The sequence below is a fragment of the Acomys russatus genome, chromosome 18 (assembly GCF_903995435.1).
Source record: "Acomys russatus chromosome 18, mAcoRus1.1, whole genome shotgun sequence".
In the NCBI taxonomy this organism is placed as follows: domain Eukaryota; kingdom Metazoa; phylum Chordata; class Mammalia; order Rodentia; family Muridae; genus Acomys; species Acomys russatus.
Window position 1 is genome coordinate 11,308,980 of NC_067154.1, and position 16,813 is coordinate 11,325,792.

Genomic DNA, 16,813 nt, shown 5'->3' on the forward strand with positions numbered 1-16,813 from the left:
GACATTGTTTGCTTCTGAGCTCTGCCTGAAAGCTCAACTCTAGCTAACTCTGGAAAGAGGATCCCCAGACTGGGTTTGCAGGACTCTGGAGATTTTGTTGTCATTATAGGCAGAGAAGCTGGTAGAGCAGATGTGATGTTAGCAGCATCAGGAAAGATGCTTGAAAGCCACCCCTGTTCTCATGTAGCTCTCCCACAGTGTGATGTCACTCATGATAACAAAAGTGCTTATCACAGGGCCTATGAATTTCATTCCTATATATACCTATCACTTTCTTCTGGGCTAAGGATAATGCTAGATATACTGAGCAGAAGATTAATAATTAAGTAGAGCATCTCATACTTTTATGCAGAAATATTGAGCAGGTTAAACCTATCAGGGCAGATTGTCCATAAAGCCAGGTTTTGGTGCAATCTTGGGCAGGGGCCAGCCCTGGATGGTAGTAAGAAATGTTCATGGACTTAACCTTGTTGGACACATTTTCAACTCTGCTTGGGTGTGCATGTGCGTGTGTGTGTGTGTGTGTGTGTGTGTGTGTGCAATTTTAAATATTTTGTGTTGTTTATTTTGTTCTACTTTCTTCTCTTTTCATATGTGTGTGATTTATTTGAATATGTTTGCACACATGTCTATGCCTATTTGTGGATATGAGAGGACGGACAGGTATATTATGTGTCCAGCTAGATCATGCTATGCTTTATTCCCTTAAGACAGAGTCTCCATTGAACCTGGAGCTGGTTCTGATGGATAGTAAGCCCCCATGATCCTTCTGTCACAGGCCTATGCGTGGACACATCTAACTATTTACACAGGCACTTGGGATTCAAGTTCAGACCCTCAGTTTTCACAGTAAGCATTCTCACCCACCAAAGCCATCCCCAGAGCCCAATATTCTTTTCTTTTCTTTTTTAATAATCTGCCCAATATGTGAAGGAAAATAGAATAGTCACATACCTCAGTAAAATCACGTGATCAAAATCCTTCCTTTTTTTGAGAACTGTTTCTTGCCAAGTTGAAAAATGCACTAAGGTAGTTTCTAGATTTGATGCTATGTCTATCTTGTCTCTAGCTGACCATATTTCAAGGCCAGACAATGTCACATGAATGTTCAAGGTTTTATAAATCTATTCAGAGAGGAAATAATTTTCACAAAATAAAGTTTTTCGAAGGCTCTCTAATTATTACCTGTATTCCCTTATATTGAATATTTTAAACTTGTAATGCATATTATAACGAGTACAGATTTTGTTTTATATATTGATATGCCTAAGTATAATGCAGAGGAGTATTATATAGAATACTTGGTGAATTTCCATGAATTCCAATAAAGAAACAAATATGGTAAAGTATGTTTGAAAATATCTTAATTTCAGCACAGATATGGAAATAATAAGCATGAATGAAAATAATAGCAAAATTATAGCCTTTCATGAACATATTAGAAAGCTACAAATTATCAGGCCAAGAATCCTTCTGACTCAACAGGAATTATCCAAATTAAAATACAAAGCACCAAAAGAATGAAACAAGCAGAAGACAGGGTCTAATGCTGTGGGAAAGAGCTAAAATAACATGCACGTTTCATATGTTCTAGCATTCCAACTTCTTAATTATTTATATAAAACAAATGAGCATTTATTTTTGCACCCAATAGTGTGCATAGATGTTTAAAGTAGTTAGCAAAAATACAAATAGAAAAAGGTCTTTCAACTGTTGAGTGAACCAGTGACCCACCACTAGTCTAGATGGGCCACTCCTTCCAGCATCTTCCTCTGCATCTCCTTACTCAACTAATAGACCTAGCATGTGTTAAAATGATTCAGCAAAGGAAGATGAGTCCAACTCACAATTTGTTTTAGTAACGGTTCTCATTAATTACTGCTTAGGTGTATTAATAATCTCAATAAATTATAGTGGAGTTGCCTCTGATTTCAATAACAAAGCACAGACCATGAATGAAAGCATGGCTTTTTTGTTGTTGTTGTTACACACAGGCACAGGACACCAATTTTTGAGACAGTATGCTCTAATATTTATTTACTTGGTTCTCAAATTGTCTTTACATTCTTTCATAATTTTTGTATGATTAGAGGTTTTTACATTTTATTGTTATCATCATCATTATTATTATTATTATTATTATTTTTTTTTTTGGTGTTTTTTTTTGTGTGTTTTTTTTTTCTTCTTTTTTTTTTTTTATTAATTTATTTTTGTTACATCTCAATGTTTATCCCATCCCTTGTATCCTCCCATTCCTCCTCCCCCCCCCATTTTCCCATTATTCCCCTCCCCTATGACTGTTCCTGAGGGGGATTACGTCCCCCTATATATTCTCATAGGGTATCAAGTCTCTTCTTGGCTACTTGCTGTCCTTCCTCTGAGTGCCACCAGGTCTCCCCCTCCAGGGGACATGGTCAAATGTGAGGCACCAGAGTACGTGAGAAAGTCGTATCACACTCTCCACTCAACTGTGGAGAATATTCTGACCATTGGCTAGATCTGGGAAGGGGTTTAAAGTTTACCTCCTGTATTGTCCTTGGCTGGTGCCTTAGTTTGAGCGGGACCCCTGGGCCCAAATCTGCCTATCATATTGTTCTACTTGTAGATTTCTAGGACCCTCTGGATCCTTTTATTTTGCTGTTCTCCCATGCGTCTCTCATTTAGAGTCCCAATAGGATGCCTTCCCCTCTGTCCCAGTTTCCTGGTAAGTGAAGGCTTTCGTGGGACATGCCCCTTGGGCTAGTATGCAGATATAAGTGAGTATATACCATTTGATTCTTTCTGCTTCTGGGTTAACTCACTCATTATGATCATTTCTAGCTCAATCCATTTATCCACAAATTTCGGGAATTCCTTGTTTTTAATAGCTGAGTAGTATTCCATAGTGTATATGTACCACAGTTTCTTTATCCACTCTTCTATTATTATTATTATTATTATTATTATTATTATTATTATTATTATTATTATTATTGTGTGTGTGGGGGGTGGGAGCAGGTGCATATGGCAAGTACATGTGTGAAAGTCTGAGGATAACTTCGTGGCATCTGCCCTTTTCTTCAAAATAAATAATGATTCCAAGGATTGAACTCATGCTCCACACTAACAGACTATGAATCAGACCCCTGTATCCAGTGTGACATCTCACTGGTCCTCATCTGTTATACATCTTCCTTTGATGAGTCACTCTAGCACATCCTAGGTCTGTTCACCAGGTAAGGAGATGCAAAGGAAGATGCTGGAAGGAGTAGCCCAAGTAATCAAGTTTTGAAATGTATTTAGATAGCAAGTGGAACTTACTCAGGAAACCAAAACTTCAATGCTATGACTGTTTTGAAGACATCGTTACTAACTAGTTACTAACTAGTTGACCTGGTGGATCTGTGGTTTGTGCTAGCTCAGGGTCAAGGTTACCGCTACAGTCCGCTCAGAGACCTGTCCTAAAGAATTCATTGCACTTACATTCTCAGATTGATTCAAATTATAGTGAAACTTACCATGTTGACAAAATTGACCATTCCCCAAATTCGTTTCCTTAGCTTGTTTTGGGGTTTGCTGTTCCTGCGGTACTGGAAACATAAATATGGCATTTGTTACTTACCAATGTTGAGGAGAAAGCCTAGCAAAACCTTAACTTACCAAGAGATATTGTAAACAACAGATATTAAACCAATGAACCAACCAAACAAACAAAAAACAAAAATATTGAAACAAAAATCCTAAACAGAACTCTACAGCAATGGAGTGAGCTAAAAACTGAACAAATTAGGAAGACATGGTAGTTTTTAAGATAATATCACTAGGCACAGTGGTCCTTGAATATATGTTTTGGCTTAGCACTACTTTAAGGTTTTATTTTGAATTTTGGTTATCTCATTTTCAGATTATAATACATTATGTCTGTTGTTGTTGTTTTCTAAAAGCAACTGTTTAGTATTCTTTAGAGCTCCCTCTTATTCCCAGGCCACTGATAAATCTATGCAGGAGCTATGACATTATAAGCATCAGCAAGTTTACTCCCCATGAACCCTGAGTACCTGTGGGTAATGAATCATGAAACACACAATCCAAACTGACCTCATGCACTACAGAGGGACAGGAAAGTGGTCACCCCTTCCCTCCAGGACGAAGCTCAGAAGGCTAACTTGACTGCTCTGAGTCCGGTTCTGTTCTTATGAATGGGTTCTTGTACTAGTCATTAATGAAATACATTCTACAACAGGAGCGAATTCTCTGTACCAGTACACGTGCACGCACACACACACACACACACACACACACACACACACACACACACACACACACACACACACACACGGTCAGCTTTCTTTCACACTAAAACTCAGGGCCAAGTATGCCTTTCCTGAGTCCTGCGGGGAGTCTCTGAAATTCTTCCCTAGAGTCTTCACATGCCTTCCTTTCAACTGTACCAAGCCCTTGCTCATCATCCTTCTGGGCATCTTGTACATATTTACCGACTGGTTTCTTTTTCAAGGTGTTTCTTTACAACTTGGTTTCTATTACCATTTAATGCTGTTTCTTTTTCTCCCAAACTACCCTTAAATTCTAAAGAGGAAATGTGGCTCCTGATGCCTAAAATACACTGTAGAAAAAGACTCTGAGGCAGTCTGGGAGACCACAAGGTTTGTCCCCCAAGTAATGTAGAGGAGGTTGATGAGTGTGAGCCTTGTGCCTTTTACTCCCAACCCTTTATTCAGTATTTAGTGTTACCCAGAACTCATAAACATTCATCAAAAGAAGGAGCCTTCTTTCTCCTTGAAGTTGTTGGGTTTGTGGCACCACATATATTTTAAGCATGATTTCTTTTCCCCAATCCTTTATCTGTCACTGCCAGATATTTTGTGCCAAATTTGAGCATAAGAAAAAATTTTAACTGATGTTTTAAGTGTACTGTTCTTAAAATATACCTGATCTCCCAATTGCTTATAGCATATGCCAGATAAATTGCACAGTTAACCCAGGTCTTTTCAACTGAATTTAAAAGTATATTAGTGCCTTATCTTTATTATTCTGCATTTTTATATTGCTATCTGATTTAACATCTCTTTATTTCTGAAAAACTCTTTAAGATTGCTTCTCAAATGCTATGAAATGCACCGGCTTAACTGTACACACTCTCCAGTGCTTTTTCATGCATTTTTTAAAATGTTCATTGCTTCTTTTATAGCTTGTATTCTTTACTTCTCTGTACTCTGTGATTCCCTTGCTTCACCCTCTGATTCACATATTTTCCCTTTATGTGTGTTTCATCTCTGTTTAATTCGTTTAATGATACATACTTTTTTTCTCTTACAGATGTTGAGGTAGTTTTCCCAGAAAGTCCATCACTTCATGCATCTCTCTTTTACCATTCTATTCATTTCACTGTGTTCCCTTTTAAATTTTTCAATAACTTTAAATCTACACATCTAATATATAGTGTAATTGAGGTATCATTGGCTGATTGACAGTTCTTGGAGCACTGACTCATCTTCTATTATATTGGTTGGCTGCCTCATGAAGCCCATTCTATCTAGGGTATTGAAATGACTTTGATGGGACACTTCTACTTGGGCTCCAGTTGTTTACCAGATCTCCAAGCAGTTTTTAATGTTGAAAATTCTGCTTAGCACATCAGCAACTGAACATTAGATGCTGTCATGCCTGTTGTGGAATATCTGCATAGCACAGGCTTTGGAGCTGCCTTCCCATGATTGCTGTTTTCCCTGCCATGGCTACAGGCAGACAGGAAGTCCTCTCTGGAGCTCTTCAGGGACTGGGTTGCCCTCATGGGTAGAGGCACCACTGGGAAGAATTATCCTTTCTTTCATTGGAATGTTTAAGTCTTTAATTCTGTCTTTCAGTGGCCTCTAAAGACAGATAACACAGCCTTTAAATTTTACTTCTCATTCTGATGAAGACTTTCTCCTTAATTTTTAGCACTTGGAATATTTTAGTCCTTGGTTGAGTTCAAATCTAGATAGTTGATCTGTATTCAAGCTTTTATACATGATTCAAAATTTCTATTGGTCACAGTAGGATTGGAGATTCTGTTTTAGATTTTGTTGGGTTGAGAAGAGACTCAGGAGTTTACTAGACACATCTACATTGAGGAGCCAGAAGCAGAAGTGTGAATCCAGAATGGAACTTGCTGGAATTTCCTTCTTTTTAAATGAGAACAATAGTCTAGTTTTACTCAGAAATAAGGAGTATGATGTCTACCTGGGAACTTACCACATAGTTGTCAGCAACAACGAACAGTTCAATAAACTTTTCTTTGTGGAAGCTCTGAAAATATACAGAAAGTTCTAAGAAACCTATAAAAATTTAATAGAAAAAAACCCCCCAACATTCTCATGATAAGAAACATTGATTCTATTATATTTGTAGGAGAAGTAATGGGTCTGATACATATATGAACTTTTATTATTAAAACATCCAGAGCTACACATCAAGTTTTAATAATCTTGAGTAACATTGCATATTTGACTGTTTTGTCTCTTTTTGTTTAGATGTACAGCTCAAAATAAGAGTTACAAATTATTACAAATTAAGTATTTTTAGATTTTGGGTTCCTCTTTTCACTTACAGACAAAAGAGCTTGTAACTCAGCTCATGTGTCATTTGCTCACATATTTGTGTATTAATGTCTATGTATCCACTTGTATATGCATACAAACATGTATGTCTGAGAAACAACTGCCAAGAGTACCCATATTCCCTACTTACCCCCAATGCCTCCAACCCTTTGTATTGTGTGTTATTCTTAATTCCAAGGATGTTTATAAGCACTGCTAATTATAGATCCTTCCTTTATCAGAACACAAATACCACAATGTTCTAAATTTTCAGCTCTATGGGACAAATACATTTTCTCAATAGTGCCCAGGGCCACTACTCAAAGGTTTAATTAATTAATTTTTTGCTGGACTCTGTAATTATTTATTTACTGAGTTACTCAACCAAGAAATACCTGTGAGGCATACTGAGGGTTGGAGGCTTTTTCCTTTCTTGAAACTGATGGAGCAAACTGAGGTTTACTGAAGAGAATAAATATTTTCTACAGAGACATAATAAACTTGAGGTTCAGCCTTTCGACCATGAGTTCCCCAGTCAGAGTAGGCCCCACATTTCACTAGCTGAAGGCTTAGGCTTTTCCCTTAGAGATCATTTAAAAATGTGTTTTCTTCCAGCGGGGGGGGGGGAGGGGGGAAAGGATTTAGAATACTCACTTCCACCTTGTGTTCTTCTATATACTTGGCATCTATTGGTGAAGACTTCTTGGTAAAATTGAGCCCTTCACAGACATACTCAGTAGCATACGGTGCCTTGGCGTTGTATTTGAACACCAAATGTTCTCCCTCATCTGAGTATTTCACTGGTTCAATGAGGTACCGCTGGTCACTCACCCTGAAGAAGCCCCTGAGGAAAAGGCAACACCTGTAGCTATCCTCTTCTATTTTATTAACATTAGTTTTTTCAAGAAGGGAAACTACTAGGGTCAAGACCTCTTGAGCATGTAGCTAGGTGACTTGGGTAGCAAACGAGTGACACAGCATGTGATGTTTGACTGAATTAGTAACACTTTCTAAGAGTCAATTTAACCTGCAAAAGCCTGTCAGCATGATTTCTGCTTAGAGCATAGGCAGAAAAGCAGTTTTGAGCCATGGTGGCATCAAAATTTTTGCATAAATTTCATAAATTCTTCAGTGCTAACTGTAGAGTAAGTAGCTAAAGGCGCAAATACTACTTTCAGGTACTTTTGTCATAAAAGAGGTTCTCAGTCATGAACATTCTGGGAGATGCTGAAGGAAAGTCAAAACACATAAAAGCAGAACCTTTTCCTTTCTTTTGCCTTCCTTCTCTCCTCACATCTTCCATTTTTATTTATGTCTAAGAACAGAAAAAAAAAGATGAACTTTATTTCTGACTATATTTTCTGGATTGCAATGGGCCTGCCATAGTAGAAAGAAAAATGACTGGAACAGCAGTGTGAGAGAACCCACAGACCTCAGAGTCAGGAGACCTGCACTGCTGAGTCAGTCCACTTAAGAACCAAAGTGTTCTTAAGCCATTGTACAGTTTCAGTATCCTGGCCTCTAACACAGAAGTACGTGCTACACAGTGTCTGGGGATCTTCCAGCTCCTCTGTGCTGAGGGCTCACCTTGCACAGGGTTGCACATTAGATTTCTTGTTGAACACAAGCCAAACCCACATCCTTCACCAGAAGCACACAGCACCCCCTTTCCACTAACTTGGCTATGTATTAGGATTGGTGGAGAGAAATCAGTCAAGTGGTTACCATTAAACTCTATAGGAAATGAACAAGAAGGCTGCTGTGCCTTACTTCAGCCCGTTGCAAGTGCTGATGCTAGCTGCAGAATCAAATTCATGTAAGATGGACCCTTGGTAGAAACAGTGATCCTAAAACAGAAGAGTCAGTTAAGGCAGGTATAAATACAGAGACTCTAAAACTGTTAGTTAATTAATAAATCAGTATTTCATAAGTGACATTTGCCATGAGCTTATTCATGACATTCATTTAAGACATTTGAACCCACTTTAGGAACTTTTTTTATCCTAATTGAATGGCTATTTTGTATAAACTCATTATTTCCTTATGAGAAAATTTTCAGATGTCACCTTTTTCTTATAAATATGACTCTTCTATCCATCCTCTAATTTTTGACAAAATATTGTCATTTTGTCCATTGCCTGTTAAACCAAGACAAGCTTTCGATGTTTCTGGAATTAGATCTTGCTCTCCAGCCACCTCCCCTCAATGCCCTTCTCTGCTTCAATCTAGCTGGCATCTTCCTTACGTCTGTTTGGTGCATTGCTCACAGTAATTCAAACAAGCAATTACTCTTCTTTCTTCTATCTGCTAACCATCCCATAGGGACACTTTCTATGGTGTTCTAAAGATCTCACATTTGGTGTGTTTCTCTTGTCCTCTTTTGCTTTCTACAGAGGAAATGAAGTTTTAAATAATACTTTTGGTGAGAAAGAATGCTCTTGTTTAAAGGCTGTAGAAAGCAAGTTCTGCAATGGTGATGAAGGAAAATATGGATAATAGTAATGATTTCTGCAAAGCTTGCTCTGGAGAATGAAGAAGAGACCCTTAATGTTAGTGTATCAGAAGGGCTGAACAGGGGTCACAGACCAGGCAAGAGCCAGTTCAGTGTGTATTTTAAGTTGTTTCATATATTTAGATTTTATCCATTTTACTTAATTACAACTCCATCAAGATGTAATTTGGACACCTCTTTCACTTTTCTTCACTTACCATCATATAATAATAATAATAATAATAATAATAATAATAATAATACAGTCTTTGATCAGCTTCCTAGGAAGTGATCAGCTCCATTTAGAACTCATTCTATCACAATTTAGTAACAGTAGTCAACTAAGAGCTAGTTCTTTTAGAGAAGTTTTGAAATAGTTTGTAAATCTGACATTAGTGTTTGAAATCATATCAGGAAATAAAGCATTCAGAGAAGAGACAAAGTAAGGTGTTGAAAGATACCAAGATCTGAGGATGCTTGGTGACCATCTCTCCTCTTGTGTTGTAGTATGTCTCACTGTAATTTGAGGTGAGAAATTCCCTGAAAGAGAGGGGAGAGGGAAAGATGAAATTACTAACTCTAAACACCCACATCCATGCCCCCCACAGAGTTATATGGCTGAAAAGCCTTGAAGCTGTCCTAAATCTCAGCAGTCTTCTCACACTTAAAAAAATAGAGAAACTGAATCTCCTACTATTATAAATGCTACAGAAAAGTCAGCAAAAATTATGGCAATTTTAGCAAAGCAGTATTCCAATAGCTTCTGAAAAACGTTTTATAAAGTGCAACTAGAGCTTTAACCTAGGCATTAAAGGATAGTTAGAGGGTTACGTCCACTGAATGTAAATCATACTATAACTTTTTCAAAAAATACAATATTCAGAAATGGCCCTATTGTTTATAAATGTGACTTTTTAATTGCTTCAATCACTCTTCGGATATATTTGTCACACTGATCCACTTGTGCTAAGACAAACTTCCCCAAACACTTCTCAGTGGACTTCCCTAATCTGACAAACTTCACAACATATCTTTGGATATTAATTAAGTGGAGACATAATAAGAAACCTATTGACCTGCTAACCAGATATTTCCAAATTGATCTATAGATTCAATAAAACCCCAGCTAAAATTTCAGTAGACAGTGTCTTCAATTGACAAGATGATCCTAAGGAAAGGTACACAGAGTTGCACCATGACCTTGGATGTGTTTTTGTTTCAATGCACACATTCCATATAGATATTGAAAAAAAAATGAGAAACAACATTGAAGAAGGATGTGTAGAAATGTCTCTGTGAATATTGATTTCCCTTATACTGAGAATGAACACTGACGCAAAATAAGTATCAGTGTACTAATATTCTCAGAGAGACTACATGACTCTCAAATGCTCCCAAGAATCAAAAGAGAAAGAGTAACTTACTAACAGAGAACAGTCTCTATAATTGGCTTCATATTTGAAGAAGACAAATTCATGAAGACTTGGGGGAATTCACATTATTGACAGTCTATACAAAAATGGGAATATCATATGCGCCCAACCCTATAAGATATGCGACCACAATAGAACTGCTGGGAATGGTGGCGGACACCAGTAATTCCAGCACCAGGGAGGCAGAGGCAGGAAGATAAGGAGTTCAAGATCATCCTGGTCTATATAGTGAATTTCAGGATAGCATGGGCTACAGGAGACAAAACAAAGCCAACCAATCACCTCACCTTGCTTTCAGAAGGTGAAGGATTAAAGATTTTCTGCCCAATTTTATTTCATACAACAATTCTTCTTCATATGCCTCCTGAAAAACAAGATCCTCTTTGTGAGTTACACATCTACTTAGTGTAATGGAATGGCTTGTATGGCCATAACCCACCTTCAGCTCCCCATAGCATTATAAGGATAATTTTACCACTAATATCTCAGTTAAAAAGACATTTCTACTAAGGAACTAAAATGAATAATGTATATTTGCCCCTCACTCAGTATTGTACAAATCACTTTATATTTACTTATAACTTTTCAAACCTGCATATCTTCCCTTTTTGGTGTGGAAAATGCTTCGTATATATGCTCCATACGCTTCCGTCTCCTTCATAAATCATTACCACTTCCTATTGTAAATAGTCTCATCCAGAAGGTGTTTCATATTTGTCATGCATAGTACGAAAATATTTTAATCCACTTAATCTATATCGATCACTGGAAATTTAGTTTGGGATGCTCATTGTAGCTGGAGTTGCATTGCATGTATCCACCAGATGGATGAAATGAGTAAGGCTTTGATACATTGATACACACTGGCAAGATTCTCTGAAGCAAAAGAATATAGACTTAGGCATTCTAGTAACACAACCAACGGCAACTCTGGTTGGGTATCCTAGTGGTAGTATTTAGTCCTGGCACAGCTCTTTCAGTTATTAGTAATTTGCTGAACTCTGATTCATCCCGTTTGGTTTTCACACTTTGTGAGAATTCTTTATAATGCTGGATCACGGTTGCTCATATGTGTTACCCATTTTTTAAAGTGATTTCTTCATTTGTTTGAGAAAACTGTTACTTCCGGCACAGTGATAATAAGATCAGTAGAGTAGGTTTTTTAAAAGTTATTTATTATTATATACACAGTGCTCTGTCTGCATGCACACCTGCAGGTCAGAAGAGGGCATCAGATTACATTATAGATGTTTATGAGCCACCATGTGGTTTCTGGGAATTGAACTCAGGACCTCTGGAAGAGCAGCCAGTGCCCTTAACTGCTGAGCCATCTCTCCAGCCCAATAGAGTAGATTTAGAATGATGTGAGAAGATATTAGTGAGTTCTCATTTAAGCTTTGTATTATCAACATATTATATCATTATAATAAGTTTTTCAAGTCATGAGCCACGATGGTGTTTCATTTTAATTTTACTTGATATCTTCTTATTCTTGCACAGTCCTAACCCTGATGCCATCTTCTCAAGCCCATAAGTTTCCTGGATTCTCCCTATTTTTGAAGGATTTGACGTTTTTGCCTTGTACTTATCAGAGGTCCTATAGGGTGTCTCTTGTGTTTTTAACACTTTTCTTAAGGCTAAATACAGTTATGGTTTTTCCAACGAAAACCACTTAAGACAGTACCATTGTGTCATCGCAAAAGTCTATACTGTTAACACGACTTCTCATGCATGATGCTGACCTTGGTCACATGCCAGAATTCTTTGCCTATTCACAATTTTCTCACTGTCAAGTGACTCTTTATTTTGCCCTATGCTTCACTCGTTGGAACAAAGTCACAGTGAGAAGCCCATGGTTAAGGGATTGGGCCTGCACTGTGCTTCCTGCTGAGGAAGGCGTGAATAGGAATAATCAGGTATTCTCCATGAAACACTGGTCTTCATCCCACAGGTGTTCATTTATTCTTGTGTTCATTTGCATCAGCAAAGCATGATGGATACTATTGGATAATTTATATTGTAACAACCCCCCCCTCCACCATTTTTCTTATTATTCATTTTCGCTCATATTTTTCTTAGGGGCGCTATAAGTTGTGTCCTGGTCTCTTTTGGTATGTCCCCACCAACAGGAATTTCAAGTTGGGAGGGCATGTCTTTTGTTGCACATGGAACACTTTTCATCTCTAGGCTCATCCTGTGTATTTCTCCCTGGCCCAATCTAATCTCACTCAAGCACAATAGAGCTTCTGATATAAAAATTGGCTGTCCTGAAAAAAAAAAAAAAACAGTTTCTGCATAGAGGATGATAGGAAGTTGGTCCCGCCCCCACCCCCGCACCCCTGTGCTAGGTGTCAACCTTTTAACTATGTGAAGGTTTGAAAAAATGAAGAAAGAGTTGAAGATCAAAATAATATTTACAAAGAACTTATTAGAGAAAAATCATACATTATCACCCTCAGAAGGAAGAGAGCAGAGAGCTGCCTCTGTTGCACCAAGCTGTGAGACCACATGAGAAGCTAAAATGCAGTTTTCTAATGACTGAGAAACATAACAAGAAACGGCATAGAAAGCTAGCTGCCACCATGGGAGGAGGCACCAGAACAGGTTTGTATTTTGTCATTGTCAGGGCAGAAGGCCTGTAAGCCTTCTGTGAACCCAAGTTTAAAAACTTAGGTTATAAAATGCAAATATCTAATTATAACCATCTAAGGACCCCCATCTAAGATCTTTATAATCCTGGAAATTGAATAAGTTATAGTGCTCTATCTTATTATATTGCCGATCTTCTTTAGTATATATTCTTTTGAAAATGATATTTTAGGCATTTTTTTTTCGAAAACCTTTGTGATGCCAAGTACTTTTTGTTCTCATGAAAGTTGCCCCATTGGGCTGCAGAGACCATAAAGCAAGTAAGCCTGGACACTGAAAGTCAGCAAAAGGAGCAGAAAGCCTAGAGGTTGTGCTCCACGGTCACTAGCTCAGAAAACTGGAGGGCACATTACATGAGTTTGCAGAGACTTAGAGGAAAATAGCTCCCCCGAAGCTTGAACAGTCCTATTTTTGGTATGCTAATCTCCTAAGGGTCAGTTACCCCTAGACATATGTTGTTAAGTCAAGTGAGGGGTCCCCTACAAAACCAAAACCCATATTTGCTTCATATTCATTCCTGCTTGGAGCCAGGGGCAACTTTCTGCACATCTGCGAAAGCCATTAAGTCATATTTACTAAGTTGGAACGTATGCATACCGGTATATCGGAGTCATGGATGTGTGAAAGTTCCCGTTTCCATATCAGGGGAAGCTTTTTAGGGCGAACCAGTTCCTGGCCCTCTACCCCAACAATCGCCTTGTCTAAAAGAAAGCATACAGGGAAAATCCATATGTTATTACAATCCAGCCTCCAGTGAGTGACAAATGGACTTAAGCTCCTCTAGGCCACGTGTTTCCAATTACTAGCCGCGCGCTCGATCATCCTTAGCTGGTAATGCGAGGAAGCTGAGAAGGCTAGTCACAGATTAGAAAGACGTAAGGAGGGAGGCACACAAAGCCGCAGAATCCTTCGGCTACTTTGCTCTGAGTTAACATCTTTGTCATTCTTGTTCTCCACATTAGCTGCCTCCTGCTAAAGCCTGTACAGAAAGGACTTACTTCAACATTAAATAACCCTTGTGGTTTTTTTTTTTCCTCTCTCTCTCTCTCCATGAACTTGCATTTGAAGTCCTAACTCCCACAGGTAAAGTTCAAAGCTTCCACTGCCTAGATAATCTTAGGCGGCGGCCCCCATGTCTACGCTAAACACCAGCTTTTTAACATGTCCAATCACACTGGCAGTCAGCTGTTAGTTTATTCTGGGCCAGATAAAGCAATAAAGTTAGAATAATATGGACTTTTAAAATTTACTCAGATTTGAATCAAGGGCTCACCAGTTTATGAGCTATGTAAGCAGTCGTATCACATCTAATCTCTCTTATCTGCAAAGAGTAGTTTCATATTCTTTATCGCTAACAGGGATAATTGTATGGGACTTTAAACCTTCAGACACACAAAGTAGCTAAGGGCTAGTACAGCATCTATTCTTCTACAGGTGTTTGGCAAATGTCCCTTCCTTTCCCTTTCTCATGCTTGCTAGTGTTTAAGTGTGGTGTGGGTTTTCATGGACTCATTAAATCTCATGGTCAGCTGTAACCCAATCTAAGCCCAACATGATGTCCTCAGGCAAATCACCAATGCATCTAGAGTTTTTATAACTCACAGTTTAAATATTGTAGCTAAAGAAATAATGTCTCGGGTATCATAAATAAGCCTTACAGAAAAGAGTAACACATACCTTGAATCTGAGAAATAAGTACTGTCATCCAAAATATAACTGTGGGAAGCATTCTGAAAGGTTGTCTGAGTACAGATGCGCCCTGTTCCTTGATCTTCCTTCCACTGTAAGGATGCCCAACCTAGTAGGTAGACAGGCAGTTTTGATCCAACACAGGAAACGCGCCTAGACCCAGTTACACAACTCGTGCAGGCCTTGAGGCTAAAACACAAGGGTGGACATCATGTACTAATTAAAGACAACAGTGGAGATAGTGGGAGTGGAAGTGGACTTGGCACAGATTCTATGTCATGTCTAAATGGTTATAAGTGTATTAAAACTTCTGAGGTGAAAAAGTAAAGAATGTTTTAGGGGGAAAATCATTGAAATCTATAAACTCTTTGGCTGAAGTGGGTGAAGTCGGGGACCCCATAAAAAATCAATTGATAAGCCTTTTTACACGTCCGTGCTGTTGTTTAAAATCAACACACCCCTTTGTCCCCATTTGGGATCCTATCCCCTCTCCCAGGTCCCATCATCTTCCTAATATTCCACAGCTATTCAGGTTTCTTTGATTTAAAGAAATTCACTATACTCCCAGAAAATCCCACTCCCTCCGCTTGGTATTCTGGTGACTGCCAGTATCTTGGCCATCCTCTTCTCAGCTCAGCTTCCTCTCAAACTTATCTCAACTTCCTTTGATAGTGTTCCTCTGTCTCATTTATCTGTCTAAACTAACAACCGAATTTAAGACCCTTAGGAAAAAAAAAATTCTTCACTCGAATGTCTGATATCTCAAATGTGAGTATAAAACTGAGCGTCTGCTTTCACCCTTCCAACTTGGTGTCTTCGTGGTCTCTTCATAGACTCTCTTTTCTTGAAGACTACAGATGCATCTTTTCAGCCACTTTCAGTCTTCTCTGGCAGCTGTGTATCTCATCCATCAGCAAACCCAGATGGTCCTGAGGAGAAAACTGGTAATCTCTCACATGTGTCCTTCTCCTGTGCTACTTCAAGATATTGTTAGGTCTACCATAGTTTTGCTGGGAAATCTTCTTTTTTAATTAAAAAAATTAGTTTGTTTACTTTACATTCCAATTGTAGCCCCCTCCCTCCTCACCTCCTGATCCCACCCTCCTTCATCTGCCCTCCCTTCTCCCTTAGTCCTCAGAAATAGGGAGCCCTATGAACTGACAGTATCTTCTTCCTTTGTGGCCTGGCAAGGCTGCCAGAGGGAAGTGATCACCAAGTGGTTACCAGAGTCCATGTCAGAAATGGCCCCTACTCCTCCTATTACGGGACACACAAGGATCCTGTGCTGCCTACCTACTACATCTGAGCAGAGGGTCTAGGTCCTCACAATGCATGGTCCTTGGTTAGTACTTCAGTCTCTGCAGACCTCCCCCTGCTGCCCCCCATTTGGCTTCGAGGGTATTGGCTGCTTGCTCTTCTGCCTAGAATGTTCTCTTCAAAGATAGTCACATGACTATGACTTGCTTCCCCTCTCTTTTTAGTTCTTTATATAAGTATCCTATTAGTGAGTTCTTCTCAACATGTCTTATGCAAAACTGACCTTTGTGACCCTGAAATAATCATCATTTCAAATGACAAACATTTTGAAAGTCTATTTCATCTTCTAACTATCTGACTACGTTTGTTAAAATGAAACTTTTCGGGGCCTAGGGGGTTCTGCTCAAACCTATTGCACTAACCAAGGACAATACAAGTAGTAAACATCGAAGCCCTAATCTGATCTAGCCAATGGACAGGACATTCTCCACAGTTATGTGGAGAGCAGGGACTGACTCTGACATGAACTCTGGTGCTCCATATTTAACCACCTCCTCTTGATGGAGAGGCCTGATGACACTCAGAGAAAGAATAAGCAGGCTATACCAAGATGAGACTTGATAGCCTATAACCATATAGTGGGAGAAGAGGTCTCCCTCGGTCTTAAACCTAGGGGAGGGGAATAGGGTGAATGTGGGAGGGAGGGATGAATGGGA

General features: G+C 38.8%; 1 protein-coding gene across 1 annotated transcript in view; it reads right to left on the reverse strand.

Annotated features, from left to right (window-relative positions):
- Window positions 1–14,880, reverse strand: part of Adam7 (ADAM metallopeptidase domain 7) — a 35,527-nt gene extending 20,647 nt beyond the window's left edge. Inside the window, exons 1-9 of the mRNA XM_051160763.1 lie at window positions 14,829–14,880; window positions 13,749–13,852; window positions 10,790–10,866; window positions 9,531–9,609; window positions 8,349–8,425; window positions 7,233–7,422; window positions 6,235–6,288; window positions 3,498–3,569; window positions 955–1,124 (exon numbers count right to left, since the gene is read on the reverse strand). Of these exons, the coding sequence (XP_051016720.1) occupies window positions 955–1,124; window positions 3,498–3,569; window positions 6,235–6,288; window positions 7,233–7,422; window positions 8,349–8,425; window positions 9,531–9,609; window positions 10,790–10,866; window positions 13,749–13,852; window positions 14,829–14,880 (875 nt within the window). The remainder of the gene's footprint in view (window positions 1–954; window positions 1,125–3,497; window positions 3,570–6,234; window positions 6,289–7,232; window positions 7,423–8,348; window positions 8,426–9,530; window positions 9,610–10,789; window positions 10,867–13,748; window positions 13,853–14,828) is intronic.
- Window positions 14,881–16,813: the final 1,933 nt, after the last annotated feature.